The 16678-nt window shown below is 41.7% G+C and overlaps 1 protein-coding gene and 1 pseudogene across 4 annotated transcripts in view; both read left to right on the forward strand.

Annotated features, from left to right (window-relative positions):
* BTBD9 (BTB domain containing 9) overlaps positions 1-16678 on the forward strand; it is a 483558-nt gene that overhangs the window by 66253 nt on the left and 400627 nt on the right. For all 3 annotated transcript variants that reach the window (XM_079780631.1, XM_079780629.1, XM_079780630.1), the window contains exons 3-5: positions 3290-3653; positions 4675-4939; positions 13776-13995. In XM_079780631.1, the coding sequence (XP_079636757.1) occupies positions 3290-3653; positions 4675-4939; positions 13776-13995 (849 nt within the window). The remainder of the gene's footprint in view (positions 1-3289; positions 3654-4674; positions 4940-13775; positions 13996-16678) is intronic.
* LOC307105133 (large ribosomal subunit protein eL6-like) lies at positions 14021-15231 on the forward strand (annotated as a pseudogene). Its single transcript has one exon. The product of its transcript is annotated as a large ribosomal subunit protein eL6-like (transcript).

The raw sequence follows: 16678 nt of genomic DNA on the forward strand, positions 1-16678 counted from the left end.
CCCAAAAGGGGTGCCTATTTATACTCAAAGCAGTGCACGAAAGAACTTGTTTTTCCATTGCTTTTGCAGCACTGGATATTAACAGGTTTTTTAATTTGTCAGTCTCACAGGGAAGAATGGCACCTGGTTGTGTTTAGTTGTTTTTAACTGATTATATCTTTTCTATAGAGTTTTACTTTTTTGTTTTCTTCAACTTTTTTATTAGGGAGATTTTAAAAAAGTACTAGATAATTGTTGACAGTATTACAGATGTGTCCCATTTTTACCCCTCCAGCCAGCCCCTAACCTCCCCCCCACCAAGGTCTTCACCACCCTATTGCCCGTGTCCATGGGCTATGCATATCCTCTCTAATAAAATGGCAATATGCAAATTAACCATCACTCCGCTACATAAGCCACACCCACCAGCCAAGCCACGCCCACCAGCCAATCAGGGCGAGTATGCAAATTAACCCCAATCCAAGATGGCTACAGCCACAGAGAGCAAGGTTTCCTAGGTAACAGAGGAAGCCAAGCTTTCCATAGCCGTTGCGGGCCTAAGCCTCCACTCAAGCTACAAAGTTTCAATTACAGAAGGTAAACAAATTCAAACAAATGGCGGCAGAATGGAGCTTGAGAGAGCAAGCCAGGGTTGCCGGCGGCAACAGGGGAAGCAAAGCTTTCCGCACACCCTGGCTGGGCTCACCTGCTTAAGGCTACAAAGTTTCAATTGTAGAAGGTGAATTAACTGCCACATAAATGGCTGCCACCCCGGAGGGAGCAGCAGGCTTGGCTCCGCCCCAGGCTACAAAGTTTCAATTGTAGAAGGAAAATAAATTCCAGATACCAGGCCTCCCCTTGGGTTGCCAGGGGGTGTAGCCGGCCTGCAAACCACCACAGGCCCCTCGCTCAGGCCGCCCCACACCCCAAGGGAACCCCCACCCTTATCTGTGACACCCTTCAGGGCAAACCAGCTGGCCCCCACCCGTGCACCAGGCCTCTATCCTATCTAATAAAAGAGTAATATACAGATTGCTAATCACTGCAACACACAATATAGCTGCCCCCATGTGGTCAAAGATCCTGCCCCCATGTGGATACAAGATGGCCACTGCAAGATGGCCAGCAGGAGAGGGCAGTTGGGAGGCACCCGGCCTGCAAGGGAGGGCAGTTGTGAGGGACCAGGCTTGCAAGGGAGGGCAGTTGGAGGTGATCAACCCTGCAGGAGAGGGCAGTTAGGGGTGACCAGGCTGGCAGAGGAGGGAAGTTGGGGGCAAACAGGCTGGCAGGGGAGCAGTTAAGCATCAACCAGGCTGGCAGCGGAGTGGTTAGGGGGTGATCAGGCTGGCAGGCAGAAGCGGTTAGGGGCAATCAGGAAGGCAGGCAGGCAAGCAGTTGGGAGCCAGCAGTCTTGGATTGTGAGAGGGATGTCCGACTGCCCGTTTAGGCCCGATCCCACCAGGATCGGGCCTAAACGGGCAGTCGGACATCCCTCCAGGAATCCCAGATTGGAGAGGGTACAGGCTGGGCTGAGGGACAACCCCGCGCCGTGCACGAATTTCGTGCACCGGGCTTCTAGTACTATCTAATAAAAGGGTAAGATGCAAATTAACTGTCACTCTGTCCAAAAGATGGCGGTGGCCCATAGCCACAAGATGGCAGTGCCCAGTCCTTTCAGCCCCGCCAGAGTCCACTAGTCCCGAGGAGGGGGGTGGCCGCTGAGAGTGGACAGCGTGAGCAGCCTGGCGGAATGCTTGCTTTGTCGCCATGGCGACGAGGCAAGCATTTCGCGCCTGGCCGCAGATGGGCCTCTGGGCCGCGGAGAGCCTCTGGGCAGCGGGCGCAGAGCGGCCAGGCCCCACAGAGAGCTACTGGCGCACGGATTCGTGCGCAGGGCTACTAGTAAGTATATAAGTTCTTTGGTTTATCTCTCCTTGTGCCTCCACCCCTACATCAAGGTATGTCAGTCTGTTTCTTACCTCCATGCTTCAAGTCTTATTTTGTTGGTCAATTCATTTTGTTTATTAGATTCAACAAGTAAGTGAGATCATGTAATATTTGTCTTTCTCAGTTCATTTCACTTAGCATAATATTTTCTAGGTCCATCCATGCTGTCCCAAAGGGTAAGAGATCCCTCTTTTTTACAGCTGTAAAATATTCCATTGTGTAAATGTCCCACAGCCTTTTTACCCATTCATCTACTGATGGGCACCTGGGCTGTTTCCAAATCTTAGGAGTTTAACTTTTTTTTTTAATCCTCACCAAGGATATTTTTCCCATTTATTTTTAGAGAGAATGGAAGGGAGGGAGTGAGGAGGGGGAAAGAGAGAGAGAGGGGGGGGGGGGGGGGGGAGAGAGAGAGAGAGAGAGAGAGAGAGAGAGAGAGAAATCGATGTGAGAGAGACACATTGCTTGGTTGCCTCCTGCATGGGCCCGACTAGGACCAGGAATTGAACCTGCAATCCAGGTATGTGCCCTTGACCGGAATCAAACCTGGGAACCTTCAGTCTGCAGGTTGACGCTCTAACCACAGAGCCAAACCAGCCAGGGCAAAAAGAGCATTTTTAAAAAAATATTTTATTGATTTTGTACAGAGAGGAAGGGAGAGAGAGAGAGAGTCAGAAATATCGATGGGAGAGAAACATCGATCAGCTGCCTCCTGCACACCCCCTACTGAGGATGTGCCCGCAACCAAGGTACATGCCCCTGACCGGAATCGAACCTGGGACCTTTCAGTCCGCAGACTGACGCTCTATCCACTGAGCCAAACCGGTTTCGGCAAAAAAGAGCATTTTTATCTGTCTATTTTTAATGAATGTCTATTACATATCTTGAGCTTTCAGGATATTTCATTATTTCATTTGTTTATAGAATTAATTCAAAATAGTTTTAACCCTTTGCACTCGCTTGCTTTTTTCTCGATTCCTTTATTCTACTCGGGATTTAATTTTTTAAATACCCCAGATTTTACAAAGCGCAGCAGTAGAATAAAAAACTGGAGTTTCTTTTCATACAAACTTATTTATTTGGATTTTTTATATTTCAAATTATTGATACATTCAAAGTGTATAAAAAGAGCTGCTACCGATGCTAACCGTGTCGAGTCACACTCAACATCCGAGTGCAAAAGGTTAAAGGTATTTCTCTTAGTTTCTTTGAGAACTTCAAATGATAAATATGCATTTCTTTACCTGAATCTTGATGTCATTAAACAAATTTATGTTTGTATAATGTTGATACCCGTGATTTCATGATTTTGTAGCAAATCTTACTTGAGGTTTTTCTCGTGCATTTTTTCTCTGATGTGCAGAGCATTGCTGTATGGTGGAATGCGAGAATCTCAGCCAGAAGCAGAAATCCCCCTCCAGGACACCACTGCAGAAGCGTTCACGATGCTACTCAAGTACATCTACACTGGGCGGGCGACACTGACGGATGAGAAGGAGGAGGTGCTGCTGGACTTTCTGAGCCTGGCTCATAAGTATGGATTTCCAGAGCTGGAGGATTCTACCTCTGAGTATCTCTGCACCATACTCAACATTCAGAATGTCTGTATGACTTTTGACGTTGCCAGTCTCTACTCACTGCCCAAGTTAACTTGCATGTGCTGCATGTTTATGGACAGAAATGCTCAGGAGGTGCTCTCGAGTGAAGGCTTCCTCTCTCTTTCAAAGGTGTGTCACTGTCTGCAAGTAACTTGCAGGCATGCATGGTCTTATTTATATCTGTACAGTAGAAATGCAGCAATGGACTTAGAAAAAATAAAAGTCAAAGGTGTGGAAGAGGTTGTCCAGCCAACTGCCTGTGGCTCATGAGACTCTAGATCATATAAGAGAAGGACAGATTGCTTCTGTTTTCTTTTAAGGTTCTTTTGGCAAATTCCAAGTGCAGAAGAGACTGTGATGCTAGGTGGTTGTTTTCAATGTGGTCTTGCATACTGCTTTTTGAATTTGTATTTCTTTGATAAAGAGAATAATTCCATATTATGAGAGGGAAAATTCATAAGGGAGATGTGTTGCTGTATGTCTCTAAGTCAGTTTTGTTTTTGTTTTTTCCTGGCTCAAAATTCACTGTTAATGGCGCTTTACACTGAGTAATAGAGTAAAATTTTTGCTCAAATCTTTCTCTGAACCTTGGTGGTTGTCTCTCTTTTCCCTCTCAGTGTTTCTCCTAGGACCTGAGTATTTTGAATGAGAACACTTATTTGAAAAGCTACACATCTTGTTTTGAGTTTAAACTATGATTTTTATTATCCTACTTTATTTTTAGAGACAAGTTCTTTGAGGGCTGCACCAGTGTTGCTGGGGGTCAGTCTGAAAATCTGAGAATCAAAAATAATGATAGCGCAGTAATACTGTGAATTTTAAATGCTATATGTATCTTACTGACCCATAAAGGTAAACTCCCCTGAAGAACATGTATGGAAAGACAGTACCTCATGTTGCTGTTTTTCTTCTTGTTTTATTAAAAGATGGATGCAGATGTGTAGGAAAGACTGGATGTTTGAAGTAGTGGTACAAGATGACTACAGCTAGTCACACAGCCATGTGCAAGAGAGTACATGGCACAGAATATGGAGAGAAGATGGTCAAAGAGAATTAATTGTTTACATATAATGATACTTGCAGTTCTGTTGAATACTGCACATGGTTGAGCTCCATAATAATTGGAATTTGTTCTTGTTATCCTTTTCAGACAGCACTTTTAAACATCGTATTAAGAGATTCATTTGCAGCTCCTGAAAAAGATATTTTCCTAGCCTTGTTCAACTGGTGTAAGCACAATTTAAAGGAGAATCATGCAGAAATCATGCAGGCTGTGCGTTTGCCTCTGATGAGCCTTACCGAACTGCTCAATGTTGTGAGGCCTTCGGGACTGCTGTCTCCTGATGCCATTTTAGATGCTATTAAAGTTCGATCAGAGAGCCGGGATATGGACCTCAATTACAGAGGCATGCTCAGTAAGTACCTGTTCATCCTAATCTCACCAAAAGTTCTGTTTGCTTCGTGTGACAGTCTCAGCTATGAAACTATAGTGTAGGTATATATGGAACATATAGGTGTAAGAACATATAGCTCTGCTCTCTATGGAATACCTTTCCCTGTAGTCCTCCTGAGATTGCATAGCCATTGTAGATTCCCCAATAGGTATTTCTTGCCATCTTTGGACAGATTTCTCCAGCTATTCCCTAGAGTGTAAGAAATAGATATTTTCCTCAAAACTTTTTTTCCTTTCTCCAACAAATCAATGCTAACTACATGCTATGTGCTTATTATTTTAGGCAGCATGAACATACAGATTCTAAATAACAATATAATAACTAAACACGTATGTAGCATTTTCACCACTTATGTGATGCTTTTTTTTTTTTAATCTTTATTTTTTATATTTTACTGATTTTTTACAGAGAGGAAGGGAGAGGGATAGAGAGCTAGAAACATCGATGAGAGAGAAACATCGACCAGCTGCCTCCTGCACACCCCCCACCAGGGATGTGCCCACAACCAAGGTACATGCCCTTGACTGGAATCGAACCTGGGACCCTTCAGTCCACAGACCGATGCTCTATCCACCGAGCCAAACCAGTTTCGGCGTGGTGCTTTTTCTTAATAAATAAAAACAATGTATTGACTATCTGCTGTGTGAATTGAAGTGAAAGGTAGTCGAGAAATAGGTTTGGAGAGATCCAAACAGGTTTGGAGAGATCCAGGAAGAGATTTGGAGGTGCTAGAGAATGGTACTAGATAAGGTGTGGGAGGATGGGAGGGAGAGGGTAACAAGATAAGTAATATTATTTTATTTTATTGATTTAGAGAGAGAGGAAAAGAGGGAGAGAGGGAGGGAGAGAGCTATTTGTTGTTCCACTTATTTATGCATTCATTGGTTGATTCTTGTATGTGCCCTGACCCGATATGGAACCTGCAACCTTGGCATGTAGGGATGATGCTCTAACCAACTGAGCTACCTGGCCAGGTCCTAATTTTAGACTTTCTGAATTCTCATTGTTGGATCCTCTTATATAAACTCCTTTTTTTCCCCTTCTTGCCCTAGTTTATTAAAAAAATATGTATTTTTATTGATTTTTTTACAGAGAGGAAGGGAGAGTGATAGAGAGTTAGAAACACCAATGAGAGAGAAACATTGGTTAGCTGCCTCCTGCACACCCCCTACTGGGGATGTGCCTGCAACCAAGGTACACCTTGACCAGAATCGAACCTGGGATCCACTGAGCCAAACCAGTTAGGGCCTTCTTGCCCTAGTTTTGATTTGAGGTGCTGATAGAGTCCTGTATCTGGTTCGTTATAGGGGTGGCTTCAGACATTGCTGCAGGAATATGGAAGTGCTCTGGACATTGCACATAGCTACTGGTAGCTTGGAATTGATCAGCTGCTCATTATAGTTGTCAGACCTGTATTGTAATAAAACCATGAAATTTCCATGAAAGGGAGTAATTCAACCAGTTGAGGGATACTTGGTTCTGGAATGGACATATGCAATTATTCCTCTTTAATGTAAACTATTTATTTTGGAATAATTCAGTGGGAACTCAAGAGATTATACAAATGTTTGGGAATCTTTTATCTAACTTCTAAATTTGAGAAATGATTAAGTAGCGGCCTCTTTTTCTGACTTTTAAATTAAATGAATAGTAAAATCAATAGTATAACTACTAAGAAAGCATATTACTTTCCCATCAGATTTTAAAAAATAAGTTAGCTATTTTCTAAGTAAATGTTATCCAAACATTTATATCATTATTTCTTTCAACAGATTTCTTTATTGTTAGGGAAAAAAGGGTCTAAAGTTTCAGAACTGTTCCTGAGATTATTGTTCTGGAACAATAGTTGTACTTATTTTGAAATCATTGAACAACTTGTTTGTTTTTTTGTTCTTTCCTGGTTGTGGGTTCTTTGTCTTTGGGGACTTTTCATGAAATGTAGAGAGGTTCTTATCTTGAGACTAGGGATTAATATCGTTTTTCTCATTTTTTTTCAGTTAGTTCATTAATATTGGTTGCTGAGGGGTTTAATTCTTAGAGCTGCATATCTTGGAGGGCTTTTACCAAATTATAGCGCTTTTTACCCCTTGAAAGAGGACACAAAAGATGTTTTAACTCATCAGTGATGGTTAATCTTTCAGGGAAGCTGGTTTAGACTAATTTTGCACATATATAATGTTGAGCATTTATCTATACACCGGGCGAAAGGGAATTAACTTTTAATGATAATATTGTTTTTCTTTAGGGCAGTGGTCGGCAAACTGTGGCTCGCGAGCCACATCCAGCTCTTTGGCCCCTTGAATGTGGCTCTTCCACAAAATACCACAGTCTGGGCGAGTCTATTTTGAAGAATTGGCGTTAGAAGAAGTTTAAGTTTAAAAAATTTGGCTCTCAAAAGAAATTTCAATCGTTGTACTGTTGATATTTGGCTCTGTTGACTAATGAGTTTGCCGACCACTGCTTTAGGGTATTTGAGCTACTTGTACTCAGACCATTGTCTTAATGTTTAGTTTTGTCTTAGGTGTGGAGGTATTTATTTCTGCCTTGAAAGTTAGTGCTTTTTCTATTCAGACTAAGTTATACTTCATTTTGCTTATCTTAGGTTTTAGACTTTGGGAAAGAGAACAGTAAATTCTTGTTTCTTCATGTTTATAGCAGGATTTATATCACAACTTCCATCTTCAGGATTTTTTTATTGAGTAAAAGTCACTCTGTTCATAGGTCTGCTTAGTTAAGTTATTGATCCTATATACTAAAAGGCTAATATGCAAATCGACTGAATGGCGGAATGACTGGTCACTGTGACGCGCACTGACCACCAGGGGACAGATGCTCAATGCAGGAGCTGCCTCTGGGTGGTTAGTGCGCTCCCACAAGGGGAGTACCGCTTAGTCAGAAGCTGGGCTCACGGCTGGCGAGCACAGTGGCAGTGGCGGGAGCCTCTCCCACCTCCACAGCAGCACTAAGGATGTCCGACTGATGGCTTAGGCCCGCTCCCTGTGGGTAGCTGGCCTAAGCCATCAGTTGGATATCCCCCAAGAGCTCCCAGACTATAAGAGGGTGCAGGCCAGGCTGAGGGACCTCCCCAAGTGTACGATTTTTGTGCACCGGGCCTCTAGTTAATATATAAATGTGTGTATGTTTAAATCTGTGCTGTAGGTACATGGTAACATGTACCTATTCCCACAATTTTCAGTAATTCAGACTAATGGAGTTTGCCACTGTAATATTTTAATTGTTGTTTTTTGGCCTAGACTCCTACTAGACTGAGCTTCTTGAGGATTGTAGTTATATCTTTTCACTTGTTTTTCCAGCACCTAGCATAGTGCCTGAATAAATGAATGATAATGAATTTATCTCTTCCTTCTAAACTAGAATTTAAAATTTGTCTCACCTATCACATAAAGACAGCAATAACAAAAATGAGTTATTAATAATTTTAAAACTCTGACTTCTGTTCCTATTGTATCTTCCCAACTATAGTTTACAGTATTTTCATCTGTAAACTAGGGGGTTCACAAGTCATCCTTACTGAGTATTCCTCTGTGGTGGCGGTTCATATCTGATAGGAACTCTTGTCTCTGTTAAGTGGTGAGTTGCTAGAGGGCTGAGTCCAGCATTTTTTTTTTTCTTTAAATCAATAGGATGAAGGTTCTTTTCAGCTCTTATGTTTACACTAGAGGTCCTGTGCACAAAATTCATGCATGGGTAGGGTCCCTAGGCCTGGCCAGCGATCAGGGCCAATCGGGGCCTTCTGGCTGCCGGCTGGGGCCTCCCTTCCCTGGATGCCGGCTGGGGCCTCCTTTCATTCCTTGCTGCCCCCTGGTGGTCAGCGCATGTCATAGCAAGCGATCGAACTCCTAGTCTCCCGGTCGAACTTCCGAGGGGACACTTTGCATATTAGCCTTTTATATATATAAACTAGAGGCCCGGTGCACGAAATTCCTGCATATGTGGGGTCCCTAGGCCTGGCTGGCGACCAGGGCTGATTGGGGCCAAGTGCGGAAGGAATGGACGCCGGATGTCGACGCTGCCATCATCAGCACCCCCCTGACCGTGTGGTTCCCGCCTCCCCCCTCCTCTTTCCCTCGCCACCACGCTACTACTGTGGTGGGTGGGCGGTGGGGAGGGACGGGGCACGGGAGGTTGGCCGCCGGTCCCGAGGAGGGAGCTGGCCCTCTGTTCCCCTGGGAAAGGGGCTGCATCTGCCACCACCCACCCCCAGTTCCCCATCCCAGCCCGGAGGCTGGCCCCGATTAGGCTTTCGGGGCCTGCTGGTTGGCGGGAGGTTGGCCATTGGCCAGCCGGGGAAGGTTGGCTGTGGGAGCACACTGACCACCAGGCTTTTATATATATAGATTATTATTATTTTTTAAGTCTTCAGTTTTGTTTTGTTTTTAAATATATTTTTATTGATTTCAGAGAGGAAGGAAGAGGGGGAGAGAGATAGAAACATCAATGATGAGAGAATCATTGTTTGGCTGCCTCCTGCATGCCCCCTACTGGGGAACGAACCCACAACTGATGCATGTGCCCTTGACCGGAATCCAACTGGGGACCCTTCAGTCCCCAGGCCTATGCTCTAACAACTGAGGCAAACGGGCTAGGGCTATATTATATGTTTCCATTCTTTGATCTTTTTTTTAAAAAAATATTTTTAAATATATTTTTAAATATATTTTAGAGAGGAAGGGAGAGAGATAGAAACATCAATGATGAGAGAGAATCATTGATCAGCTGCCTCCTGCACGCCTCCTACTAGGGATCGAGCCCGCAGCTCAGGCATATGCCCTTGGCTAGAATCGAACCTGGTACCCTTCAGTTCGCAGGCCGATGCTCTATCCACTGAGCCAAACCGGCTAGGGCCATTCTTTGATCTTTATATATAAAGTTACTGAGTAAAATTGATGCCTAAGCTGGAACCAAAGTGCTGATCTGACTCACGAGGCCAGTGCTCCTCAGTAGAGTCTCCAGGTTATTTTCTGTTTCTTTTTTGTGATGTTTAAGGACCAGTGTTGTGCCTTGTGGAAAGGAGGCCTGCAGAGAGTGGAGATAACAGAAAAGTTAAGATGAGACAGGAGTTGTCAAGAAAGTCATATGTGATGACATACTTGTTGGGAGGGCAGGTCCATCATTCTTCAGGGAGTAGAAGATGATTTAGGGGACAGAACCTAGAAAAGAGATTGCAGCCTGCAGAGTGTGAATCCAAATGATCCATCAGGGGTGAGCAATGACCTCAGTCTAGATGTAACAGAGAGTTCAATAAAGGATGGTTAAGAATGTAAGGAGGGAAAGAAAAACACAAGTTAATTAACCCAGCACCACTCAGATTTTGGCATTATGTAGGTAGAGGCAGGTCTTGCTCCATTTCTCCTTAGTTTTTCTTTCTAGTAATTGGCTTGTTTCTGCCTAGCTGTGAAACTTCAAAACTTAACTTTTCCCCTAAATGCTTGTAAAATGCATCAAGAATGACAAATGTAAAGAAAACTATTTATTGTTATCTACTAGCTCCTTTAATCCCTCACCCTGTATTTTTGAGAGCTTTTTTTCTCTACTGATAGACAAATATAAAAAATAAGAATATTTATGGTTTGAATTATTTTATTATGATTTGGATTTTCTCATGTTTACCTTTTGTGTTAAATGTATCATTTAGCTATATAGATTTTGTATTTTTATCCTGTGAGGTACTCAGATTATAGTTACCATGAGAGAATTGCCACTATGTAAATGTTGCCTGTTTTGAAGTGAAAGATACTTTTGGGGAATCAATATCAAAAACAGTTTGAAAAGTTCTCAAGTACTCTTGAAATAAACTTCAAAAGACAACTTAGACTTCTGGTAGAAGTTTCATTTCAATTTTAGACCTTTCGTTACAGTCATTTGAAACTCCTATGCCTAGTATGTTATTTCTAGTTTGATAAGTGAAGAAACTTATGTTTAGAGAAAATCAAAGGGTAATGCAGTTTCTGAATCTGAAAGCTCGAGTTCCCCCTTTTGTTGTCTTGGCCCTGACTAGTGGTGTCAGAACTCGAGGAGATGGTTTCAGTGGTCGGTAGCAGCAGACTTTGGACCCACCTCTCATGCCCAGCAATAAGGGATTATTCAGGTTTCTTCTTACTAGGTAGTTACATATCATTGATATTTGAAAAGCACAAATTTGAAACTTTCGTTTGTTTATTTGCTTGCTTTATGAATTGCTTCATCTCTAGATTAGAGGCATCAGGAGTCAGGCCTTTCTGTCTAGCTCACTGAGCTAGTCTTAGACCCTCACATGGTATGGGGTACAGAACAAGTCCACAGTAAATGTTTTGTGACTTATCAGACTCTATACTTATACAGTACTTTAGCATGTATTATTTGTAGCATGATCTTCACAGTAATCCTGTGGGTGGTTGGGCAAAGTGTTATTTTTAGATGAGAAAACAGATTCACAGAGACCAAGAGGCTTCAGGTAGAGCCTGAGTCTCAAGGTTAGGTTTTCTTGCTTTAAGTCTAATTTTTTAAAAATATATCATACTGTTTCTTTCCTCTGGGTCTTAGGTCACCTTAGAGGGAAGGGGTTAGAAAGAGGGGATAAGTATGTCCTTCCTATCAAAAACCATTCATGAAGGAGGTATCAGAGCAGGGCCCCTGGAGACAGACTGCCTGGCTCTCATTGCGGCTCTGATACTGGCTGGTCGTGTGACCTTGGTCAAGAAAGTCCATCTAAACTTTATCCTGCCCTCACTTACCCATCTGCGAAATGGCTGTAGTAGTAATACTACACTTCAAAGGATTTTGATGAGAAGTAAGTCAAAGGAATTAATAATAAAAATGAAGAATATGTATGACTACTGTGAGCTAACAGAATTTAAGAAGTTATAAATCGAACGCACTTAAGCTTCTGGTGGTAAGAAGTTGAGCCGGGACTAGGTTTTGTGTCTGAGTTGCCTTAGTCTTTGCAAGTTATCCAAACCCATCCCAATTGCATTCCAGTTGTACTTAGTGTCTCCCAGAGTCATTCTCTTACCTGTCTTCATTTGAAAAAAATTTTTTAAACTCCACATTTTCCAAGTGATCCACAATAATGAATTCTAAGAACCCAATTATGGCTCATATTTGAGTCTATTCAAATCACATAGCCCAGATGTATATGTACTATGAGGTTTCACTATTTACTGTGTGTGGACTTGCTTAGTTCTCTTATTGTTGCTTTAAAAAATATGGCTCATAATAATAATAGTAGTCTTTTCTTAGAGTTTACTATGCACTTTGCAAACATCATCTCACTTAATTCTTGAAACAAAAACAAAAAATGGAAACACCTTGGGGATAGATACTGCCCTATGGAGAAATTTAAGTTCAGAGAAGGTAATTTCCCAAAAGTGATACACTTGGTTAAAGGTGGAGCCCCACTATTTAAACTCTGACTTTGAAGCTCAAGCTCTTGACATCTACTTTATGCTACCTCAGGTCTCTCCATGGAGAGAGTCAGTTTTAGAATGTTAGTACTTGGAGGATGGGTTCCAGATCTGTGAAGCAAAGTGTGCATAGAGGACTTCAGAGTCTCAAGGACAGTGGACACTTAATAAATCTGTTGGAAAATGGCGAGTGTTTAATTATAACCACAATACTGACTTTGATGACAGACTGAGTTTTCATTTTTAAAAATACTCAAGTGAAGAAAAATATCTCTTCTTTTAGACATATTTTTGTTTTTTAGCTAGATTGATTGATTTAGCTCATCCATATATGAAAAATAGCTCTGCTGTGTTGGAACCTCTCTTTTTCTGTTATATATTCAGATGTCTGACTTGTCTGCTCTGCTTTATACGTTGTGCTCAGTCCAGATGGCAGGTATAGGTCATCTTACATCAAGCATGTCAAACTCAAAGGGTAACATGGGCCAAATAAACAAGGTCTATTTATGTGGGCTGCAAAAAAAACAAAAGCTTCAATTTTCATAGAAACGTAGGTTTATTTTGATTGAGACATGCTGAATACAAAGGGCTGAAATAATTGAGTAATTGTTAACATAAAATAATAGAACATTTTAATAAAAATTAATATTTTTTTCTTGAACATTAACTTACCAGACACCGAATAACTGCACAAATTAATAAGCGTAACACAAATAGACCTATTTTTCTTGTTCTCCAAAAGCAAAATATATCCTGTTGTGCACACCAAACAAGTTGTCCAAGACTAATGACGTGGCAATCGGCTGCTAAAATATTCGCTGCTAGTACTAGTATTAGTGGAGAGAAATGGTGTGCCTGCGCGTAAAGCACTTAAAGGAAATGAATGCAACACGATTATAGTAATCAGTCATTAGCGAACGTTGTAGTTGTTAATGATTATGTATAACAGGATATTGTAAAAATTAAGTTTCAAAATTTTTATTAAAATGTTTCTTACATACCGTTATATTGGCTGGGCTGCAAAAATATTCGTTGTGGGCTGCATGTGGCCCATGGGCTATGAGTTTGACATGCTTGTCTAACAAGCTGTTTTTAAATTGAAACTTCTAATAGAAGGAATTCAGCAGAGCTGATTTGTTTGTGCTAGTACATGTGTTTTTTCTAGTATTACCAACTTTTTCTTAAAACGTTAGTTCCAAGCACTTTGTGGCTGTGATGGTGTCATTCAATTTAATCCTCAGAGACATTGCATATCTTCTATTTTTTATAGTCTTCTCTCTTCCATTTTAAATTAAATATACATACTGGAATCCTAGAATTTGATTTTTTCCCCAAGTTATAGAGTAATTTAATAACTAACCATTAACGTTGCTTTTTTGTATTTTTAACTGTAGTACCAGAAGAAAACATTGCAACTATGAAGTATGGAGCCCAGGTTGTTAAGGGAGAGCTGAAGTCTGCCTTACTAGATGGTGATACTCAAAATTATGATTTGGACCATGGATTTTCCAGGCATCCAATTGATGACGACTGCCGTTCTGGCATTGAGATTAAGCTAGGTCAGCCGTCTATTATCAATCACATACGGATACTCCTGTGGGACCGAGATAGCCGGTGAGTCTGTCCGATTTGGAGAGAAACGAATGTTGTGTTTGAGTGAGATGACCTAACTGTGTGGTCATCTGCTTTGGTTTTACAGATTTGATGACATTTCTTTGTGGTCACTTGGCTATTTCTCTTGAAGTTTTGTTCTGAGGAAAGAGTTGAAGGGTTTATTCCTTTAAAAAACAACAACACACAGTTGTTGTTTTTTTGCTTTTTCTGCTTATCAAAGTAATGGATATTTTTTTTGTGGAAAACATAGAACATAGACCTTAGTTCTCTTTACCATCTTGCAAGATGGCGGGTGAAAAGAAAACTGAGAAGCTGGATACTAAGAAGAAGAAGCCTGATACTAAGGAGAAGAAACCTGAAGCCAAGAAGGCTGGTGCTGGCGGCAAGGTTAAGGCGCCTAAGAAGGGGAAGCCCCACTGCAGCCGAAAGCCCGCCCTCTTACGAGGAACTGGCAGATATTCCTGGTCGGCTATGTATTCGCGAAAGGCCATGTACAAGAGGAAGTATTCGGCAGCTAAATCCAGGATTGAAAAGAAAAAGGAGAAAGTTCTTGCTACTGTCACAAAACCAGGTGGTGGTGACAAGAATGGTGGTACCTGAGTGGTTAAACTCGGCAAAATGCGTAGATATTATCCTAACTGACGATGTGCCTCGAAAGCTGCTGAGCCATGGCAAGAAACCCTTCAGCATGTGAGGAAATTGTGGGCCAGCATCTCTCCTGGGACCATTCTGATCATCCTCATTGGGCGCCACAGAGGCAAGAGGGTGGTTTTCCTGAAGCAGCTGAGCAGTGGCTTGCTACTTGTGACTGGACCTCTGTCCCTCAATCGAGTTCCTCTGCGTAGAACACACCAGAAATTTGTCATCGTCACTTCCACCAAAATTGATATCAGTGGTGTGAAAATCCCCGAACATCTCACTGATGCTTACTTCAAGAAGAAGCTGCGCAAGCCCAGACACCAGGAGGGTGAAATCTCAGAAAGAGAAATATGAGATTACAGAAAAGCGCAAGGTTGACCAGAAAGCTGTGGACTCACAAATTCTGCCAAAAATCTAACTGTTCCTCAGCTCCAGGGCTACCTCCGCTCTCTGTTCGCTCTCACCAATGGGCTTTATCCTCACAAACTGGTGTTCTGAATTTCTTATAAGAACCAGATTAAATAACTAATATGTTAAAAAAATACACACAAAACCATAGAACATAGAAAATCACAAAGAAATAAAAATTGCTAGTAATCTCACCACCCATTATTAATCTGTATATATCTAATCAGTGTTTTTTTGTTATGCATAGTATATCTCACACATACACAAAACAGAAACCAGTGAAACCACATATAGTTTTACAAAATAGAGATTAGATGTGTAAAAAGCTAACTTCACTTTAAAATAAATATATATAGCCCTAGCTGGTTTGGCTCAGTGAATAGCATGTGGGCCTGCGAACTGAAAGATCCCATTTTCGATTCCTGTTAAGGGCACATGCCTGGGATTGGAGGCTCGGTTCCCAGTGGGGAGTAAGCAGGAGGTAGCCGATCCATGATTCTCTCATCATTGATGTTTCTGTCTCTCTCTCCCTCTAACTTCCTCTCTGAAATATATATATATAAAATTGATTTTAGAGAGGAAGGAAGAGGGAGAGATAGAAACATCAATGATGAGAGAGAATCATGGATCAGCTACCTCCTGCTTGCTCCCCACTGGGAATTGAGCCTCCAACTCCGGGCATGTGCCCTGACTGGGAATCGAACTATGATCTCCTGGTTCACAGGTCAACACTCAACCACTGAACCACACTGGCTTGGCTAACTTCACTTTTTAATGAATACATTTTGAATATTCTCTCCTTTAAAAATATTCTCCTAAAATGTTACTTTATATGGTTATCTGGTATTCTACCCTGTGTGTTTCCCATTACTTATTTACTTGAGTCCATACTTTCGGATGTTATAACAATAACATTAAATGCATTTTATCGTATGGATGAAGAAAAAATGTTTTTTAGTGTGTGGATAAATATCATCTTCAAAACAAAAGAAATTTGTGAAAAAATTTTGGTGGACTCTAGCCTAGGCATCCACCTAGTTTTGCAATAGTTTCAAGGTTCTGCCTTCCTTCTAGCCATTCTGATACTTTTACCCACTGTGGTTTCTAGGGTTCAGCCATGATAGCCAAAGTTCTAGAGCAGTTATGGGTGACTAAGACCTGAACTGTCTCTCTCATTACTGCTTATCATTAACCTAAACCAGTGATGGGCAACTTTTTGAGCTTGGTGTGTCAAACTTCGCCAAAAAACTGAGCACAACTCGGGTAGTGTGTCACTTTGAGGAAAAAACATTATTTCGCAAATGTTTCATCCTCGGCATGCGGCCGCGTGTCATCAGAAATGGCTACGCGTGTCAGTGCTGACACGCGTGTCATAGGTTCGCCATCACTGACCTAAACCCTACATTCCAGAAAACTGATGTGCAGAGAATCTCCTAGGCCCTACTCATGCCTCTTTGAGTCTGGGCAGGAAGGGCTTAATAGTATTGGTGATGATACCTTGTAAATCTTTTTAGCCTTTCAAATATATTTTTATTGATTTTAGAGAGGAAGAGAGAGAGAGAGAGAGAGAGAGAGAGAGAGAGAGAGAGAGAGAGAGAGAGAGAGAAAGACACATTAATAATGAGAGAGAATTATT

Source organism: Cnephaeus nilssonii, assembly GCF_951640355.1.
Source record: "Cnephaeus nilssonii genome assembly, chromosome: 9".
Taxonomy (NCBI): domain Eukaryota; kingdom Metazoa; phylum Chordata; class Mammalia; order Chiroptera; family Vespertilionidae; genus Cnephaeus; species Cnephaeus nilssonii.